The 7,092-nt window shown below is 46.7% G+C and overlaps 1 protein-coding gene across 1 annotated transcript in view; it reads left to right on the top strand.

Moving 5' to 3' along the window:
* Window positions 1-7,092, top strand: part of EXOC4 (exocyst complex component 4) — a 274,343-nt gene that overhangs the window by 192,747 nt on the left and 74,504 nt on the right. The window contains exon 10 of the mRNA XM_027702468.1: window positions 3,937-4,156. Coding sequence (XP_027558269.1) covers window positions 3,937-4,156 — 220 coding nt within the window. The remainder of the gene's footprint in view (window positions 1-3,936; window positions 4,157-7,092) is intronic.

Genomic DNA, 7,092 nt, shown 5'->3' with positions numbered 1-7,092 from the left:
GGGAGTGGTTGATGTCCTGCACCTTCAGCGACACGTCTTCAGTGCCTTTTAATGATGTTTTAGAAGGCATCTGATAACGAGGAGACAGAAGAAAGCAAGACTTGGAGGTTTCTAAATCAATCCATTCAGCTTTTTTCTTTTTTTTTTTTTTAGGTTTTATGCTTTTTAGTCCAGCCTAGGTAAGACAGTCCTCACAGCCAATTAAGTTGTGAGTTGGAATTAATTAAATTTTCTGCAACGATGGGCTTTTTTTTTTTTCTTCCCCCCTTTTTTCATCCAAATGACTGTCATTTACCCAAAGACACTTCATTTTCCTGGAATTGTCAGAGGGGAATGCTTAATTGCAGCCACAAATCACCTCCAATGCTTTTCTAGGAGGAGAAAACAACTTTAAAATGGTGTCTCCTTTTGGAAAATGCAGGTTCTGAATTCAGGATAAGATGCAGATTTCCATATTTATTTTTTTTCCCCTCTGGCTGCTCTTTTCAAGAATTCCTCCCTCATGTGACATCTCAGTGTCCTTCGGAGCAGTGCCATTCCCAGAGGCTTTTTGAAGATTCCAGGCGATTCCCAGGGATATCTGCAGTGACCATGATCCAAAATCTTCCTCTGCAAGGGATATTTGTGCATTTTTCGGGTGTGACAGATTTAGTGGTTCTGAAAACAGGCTGGGAGTACTGGGAATGTTCCCCTGGAGAAGAGAAGGCTCCAGGGAGACCTGAGAGCCCCTTGCAGGGCCTAAAGGGGCTCCAGGAGAGCTGGAGAGGGACTGGGGACAAGGGATGGAGGGACAGGACACAGGGAATGGCTTCCCAGTGCCAGAGGGCAGGGTTAGGTGGGATATTGGGAAGGAATTCTTGGCTGGGAGGGTGGAGAGGCCCTGGAATGGATTTGCCAGAGAAGCTGTGGCTGCCCCTGGATCCCTGGAAGTGTCCAAGGCCAGGTTGGAGCAACCTGGGATAGTGGGAGGTGTCCCTGCCCATGGTCCTGGTCTTGGACACTTCCAGGGATGGAGGTTGGAACTCCACAGTGGGTGAGGATTGGAGCTCCACAGTGGATGGAGGTTGGAGCTCCACAGTGGATGGAGGTTGGAGCTTGTAGTGGGTTGGTTTCTTGGATTTTTAGGCCTTCCTTAACAACGGGGTCAGGAATCTAAGGAAGTGATGTCTGAAAACCCTCTCACTCTGTGACAAATTGTGGGAGGGGGACTTGAACTTGAAAATTAGATTTCTGGGAGTCTCAAACCACCACAAGCTCCACAGTGGATGGAGGTTGGAGCTCCACAGTGGATGGACCTTGGAGCTCCAGAGTGGCTCCCTCAGGTGCTCCCTTGGCAGAGCAGCTGTGGGACTCATCCTGGCCGGTGAAAACATGGAGAAGTCATCTTTGAACCATCATAGAAAATGGGTTCCCAGTTGTCCTTGGAGGCTGCACCAAGGGATGATGTCCTTGTACCATTGGAATATCGAATTCCTGACCTCCTAGGGCTGTTCCCTGCTGTCAAACACCCTCTGACATCCATCCTTCACTTCCCTTTCCCTTTTCTCTCCTTCCCTTTCCTTTGACAGAGATCTTTGGATTAAGTAAAAGGCTTCAGAAATTGGTTTTTTTCATTCCCATCATCCTTTCATCAAACTGTCCTTGACCATTCCATCCTGAGGTCCCTCATCCACATCCTCCAGCTCTCCAGCTCCTGTCTTAATGCCTTTGTCCTGGTATGGAGTTCAAATCTGCTTTCTGAGCTTGTGACCATTTGTTCTTTATCACAAGTCGTGCTGGGCACTCCCAAAATCCCCTCCCACAGTCTGGCACCTTCTCCTAGTCTGTGATTGCTTTATGGTTCAGGGAAAACAGGGATATGGGGTTGATTCTTCGCAGGATTAAGTGAACCACTGTTTTGTATTGTCTGTGCCAAGGCATTAAGACTTTTTGGAACACATCGACCACCAGAACTCTAAGGGAGAAGTTTCCTGGAGGTTGAGGCACAGGTTTTAAGGAGGGATCTGAAATGGGGATTAATGCCAGGTACAAACAAAAAGTCTCTATTACACCTTTTTTTAGCACTGACCTTTCCTATATCTTTGCACAGGCAATTTCTTCTGAGGTCCAGGAAACACTTGGAAGCACCCTCAGGGTGTTGTGGGATGAGGAGTTGCTGCAGTTCAGCACTTCTGAGCTCTCAGAGTTGATACCTGCTCATTCTCCCTCTAAAAGTTTTTTATTTGTTCATGTTTTAGCCATTTTTAAGCATGTATTGAATTTTAAAAAGCATTTAAAAGCTGTTCCTTCACTTCACTGAATGATTCTCCTTTCCAAATCCAACCCCTGTGCCTCTCCTTCCCCAGCTGAAACGGTAAAATTCACATTTTTGGGGGGGGTTTCCATGTCACAAACACTGTGTAAATAAACTCAGGAAGAAAGAGTGGCAAATTCATTGGCAGTCGTGGTGAATTAATTTAATGTGGTCCCATCAACCTTGACACTGTTCCCTGAAGGACATGAGTGGTTGTCACTCCATGTGGTGCCATCAGGTCTGTGATTCCAGGGATCAGTTGGTGGGGGGCTCTACTCTCTTCCCAGGTGACTCCACTGCTTCCCTGTTTTATATTGAGGGACATATTTATATTTATACTTAATTTATATATAGTAATTCCCATTCTTGATCTGTGAAATCCAGGGAATAAAGCTGCTAGAACTTTGTGTTCCCCTCTCTTTGGAGAAACCATCTTCCAGCCCGAGCTGCAGGTGGATCCTCCATGGAATCAAGTGTCATTCCAGACTGTTGGAGTCACCAGGGCAGAGGATTTAGGGAGCAAATGGCTCAGATTTGAAGGAAATTATGCCATGAAAACTGGCAGGAGCTCCTCAGTCAGGGCTCTGAGGGGAAGCTGCCTCCTCTGGAGCATGGAAAGAGGAGGGAGAAAATCATGGACAATTAAGGAAATCTTGAAATCTTTGGGGAAATGGTCCCCAAGTGCCACATCCATGTGATTTTTAGCACCTTCAGGAATTGTGGCTCCACCACTTCACCTTCCACCGAAGGAATTTTTCCTGCTATCCAACCTAAACCTCCCCTGGCACAAATTTGGACAGTGAGTCTCGATCCGTTCTGGCTCCTGACGCTCAATCCCTAATTATTTCGATGCGTAAAACTTAAAAAGGAAGATTATTTCTTTGCCTCAGATGTAGTTGAAGAAAGGAAGAGATAATTTCTAGAAGTGTTAAAGCAGATGGCACCGCAGAAATCGAGAGATTTTGCGGGAGATGGCAAACATTTGGTGTTAAAATATTCCCGGGATCGTCTGTGTGAGCAGGAATGGGATCCTTGGATGAAACAATGAAGGATGATAAAAATACACCATAATACAGACATGCATAATGCAGCTTGAGAACAGGATAATCCATATGCATTGCTTTTTTTTTCCATGTGATTTCCAGCTGGAATGTTCCATTGTTCAGTTTAGAGATGAGGGAATCGAGTGGCCAATCCCAGAAGGAAATTTGCCTTTTCCAAGGGATTCCTGGCATCCAGAATTGTTTCTGTGGGGGTTTTAATTTTAGAAAAACATCATTCCAGTATGTGTCAAACAGAGCAGTCCATGTTTTTTTCAAGAAATAATCACAAATGGTGCCTGGGATATGGATTTCCCTTCATTTTATCTGTTCTTCTCCAGCGTTTGAGTCAATGTTTTTTGAACAAATCATCACAAATCGTGCTCGGGATGTGGATTTTCCCTCATTTTATCTGTTCTCCTCCAGCAGCTGAGTCTTTGTCTCACCTTGTGGACTTTTTTTCCTCATGCTGGCACAGCCCACAGTCATTCCCTCCCAGCTGGTGCTCGGATTTGAGGTGCAGGGGTGGCAGAGGCCCCGCTGACACGTTTGAAGTCCCTCCGTGGTTTAGTCACCGTTCACCGTTCCCCTTCTCTTTTCCAGGTTTATCCAGGAGATCGAGTTTGCCATGGAGCTTGGCCCAGCCAAGCAGTGCCCTCTCAGGGAGTTCCTCACCATGTACATCAAGAACATCTTCCTCAACCAGGTCCTGGCTGAGATCAACAAGGAGATCGAAGGCGTCACCAAGGCGTCGGACCCGCTCAAGATCTTGGCCAACGCGGACACCATGAAGGTCCTGGGCGTGCAGAGGCCTCTGCTGCAGGTAAGGGCTGAGGGACCTGTCAGCACATCCCTAACTGGCCATGTCTAGCCAGGACCTGGCTCTGTATCCAGTGAGGAGGGACGTGGAGCTGCTGGAGAGAGTCCAGAGGAGGCCCCAGAGCTGCTCCGGAGGCTGGAGCTCCTCTGCTCTGGAGCCAGGCTGGGAGAGCTGGGAATGTTCCCCTGGAGAAGAGAAGGCTCCAGGGAGAGCTGAGAGCCCCTTGCAGGGCCTAAAGGGGCTCCAGGAGAGCTGGAGAGGGACTGGGGACAAGGCCTGGAGGGACAGGACACAGGGAATGGCTTCCCAGTGCCAGAGGGCAGGGATGGATGGGATATTGGGAAGGAATTGCTGGCTAGGAGGGTAGGGAAGCCCTAGAATGGATTTCCCAGGGAAGCTGTGGCTGCTCCTGGATCCCTGGGAGTGTCCAAGGCCAGGTTGGACGGGGCTTGGAGCAACCTGGGATAGTGGAAGGTGTCCCTGCCCATGGCAGGGGTGGAACTGGAGGTTTTTAAGGTCCCTTCCCACCCAAGCAATCCTGGGATTCCATGATTCTGGAGCCAGGCTGGGAGAGCTGGGGGGGTTCCCCTGGAGAAGAGAAGGCTCCAGGGAAACCTGAGAACCCCTTGCAGGGCCTAAAGGGACTCCAGGAGAGCTGGAGAGGGACTTGGGACAAGGGCCTGAAGTGCCAGGTCAATGGGAAATCCCTTCCCACTGCCTGAGATAGGTGAGATATTGGGGAGAAAGATTTCCATGTTCCTCCCTTAGAAGTTCTGGGGACTCCTGCCAGTCACAGAGCTGTGTAATGGGACTAAACACACATTCCCAGCTCCCAGGAAGAGCAGAGGTGGGATCTGCTGCCTCCTGAGTGTGGGGTGTTGGTGGCTGATGTGACACCAGGGCAGCTTCGGGGCTCCCTCCGATACAAGGAACGGGAGAGATTTGGCTCTGAGGGTCAAGGATTTATACAAGAAATGTCTTTTGACACAGCTTTTTTGGGCTCTGGTGTGGAGCAGTGCTAGCAGCAACAACCACAGTTCTCATCCCAGCTCCAGGCATAACAGGACAGTGTGGAATCCCACCTCAGAATTCAGAATTTTACGTGTTGCCTGGAACTGAAACGAAAGAACTGACTCTTGCTGTTGTTTGTTTCAAGCTCCTTTAACCCTTAATTATTATTATTTAGTAATATCAGTTTTAATTATTATTATTATAATCCTTAATTATTCCCTCTTATCTGTAAAATCATCTCTTCAGGCATGGATAAAACCTGCAGAGTTCTAAAGAAGCAGCTCACACCTCCCAAGGTTTATCTGGTCACTTTTAAGGTTTATCCCAGTTTATAACTGTAAAAAACAGGTGTCTTATAACTACATAGGATAATAGTAATAACTCTTCTGGCTGTTATTATTTTTGGGAGTTTGTAGGATTTTTCATGGATTAATAGTCACTAAATCTGTGACCTGTCTGGGCGCAGCAGGTTTGGGATGGACCGTGGAAGTTGTAAACCTCAGAAATTTGTTTGGGAGCCTTAATGCAATAATATGGATTCTGGCTTCATTTGTAGCCAGGAAAAATGTATTCTATAATCTCAATATATATCCTTAAAGTTCATTAGGGGTCGAAGAGTCAGAATGGCTTGGAATTTTCTCCTCCAGTTCCTAGAATTTGTTTCTCATGGTGGACGGAGATCGCTTTGAACTGGAATTATTCTTGGTCACAACAAGCGAGTTCTGCTTGTTCCCCCCATTGCAGAAGGGTAATTTTGTGAAAGAGAAGAAAAAAATGCTGCTTCTTTGAACCAAATCATCCCCAAATCCTACAATAATTTTATGGAGACAAGAAATAAAAAGGCTGTTTCTGCACTGACAGAAGGAGCCTGAAATCTTTGGCCTTGTCACCTCTCAGGTGGGATGGAAGTGTGGGGAGCAGGGAGCGAGTGAACCTGGCGCTTCTCTCCCGGCTTTTCCCTGCCTTGTGTCATTCCTGGAGGGGTTTGTGGTTCAACCATCCCACTCTTTGCTATCCTGAGGATCTTTGTGAAGCTCCTCCAGCCAGAGCCGCCGCTGTGATTTGAACACGACTGGAGAATTTATCAGCCCCCGCTGCATGGGCTGATAAAGCTGCTTTGGGATGACTATCAGCACATGTTTGGAACTGAATTAGTTTGGAGATAAGAGGTTTTGTAGCACCCTCTGCCATCGTGTCCTCAGCCGTTCCTGTAAAGATTATCCTTTAGAAAAATCACCCTCTGGAAATATTGCATTTTGCCGGGCTCGTTTTCCGTTCTGCCATCCTTGAATGTAAAATAGTGTCAACCTGTTTGCAGAGTGACTGAAAAACCACAAAACTAATTTGTCTTTGAATTATTCTGCATTAAATTCCAGGCTGTAATTGTTTAATTCAATCCTAAATTAAGCTACAAGGATCCTCTTCCAGCCTGTTCTTGTATAGTACACGTCAAGGTGATAAATCTTCCCACCTGGGTGGTCACTGGCCTTAAAAATCCACTGCCCTGTCTCCAAAATTATGCAAATTGCTTCAATCTTCCCCCTCTGAGTGGGATTTTCCCTTCCAAGCATCCCTTTGATGATGTTCCTTATCTCAGTGTCTGTTGATGATGCGCTGATGACGCGCATGAGGGTTTTCTGGACAAGCTCCAATGGCCTAAAATCCATCAAAAAAACTCCTTAGAAAGTCAGAGTTTTCAGAGTGACTGAACACCCACGAAACTAATTTGTCTGTGAATTATTCTGTATTAAATTCCAGACTGTAATTGTTTGACTCAATCCTAAATGAGGCTACAAGGACCCTCTTCCAGCCTATTCTTGTACAGTTCACATCGAGGTGATAAATCTTTCCAGTGGTCACTGCCAACACTGACCTTAAAACTCCACTGCCCTGTCTCCAAAATTATGCAAATTGCTTCAGTCTTCCCC

This window comes from Neopelma chrysocephalum, unplaced genomic scaffold (genome assembly GCF_003984885.1).
Source record: "Neopelma chrysocephalum unplaced genomic scaffold, ASM398488v2 Primary Assembly neopelma1_187, whole genome shotgun sequence".
NCBI lineage: Eukaryota > Metazoa > Chordata > Aves > Passeriformes > Pipridae > Neopelma > Neopelma chrysocephalum.
This window is presented reverse-complemented; position numbering and strand designations above follow the sequence as displayed.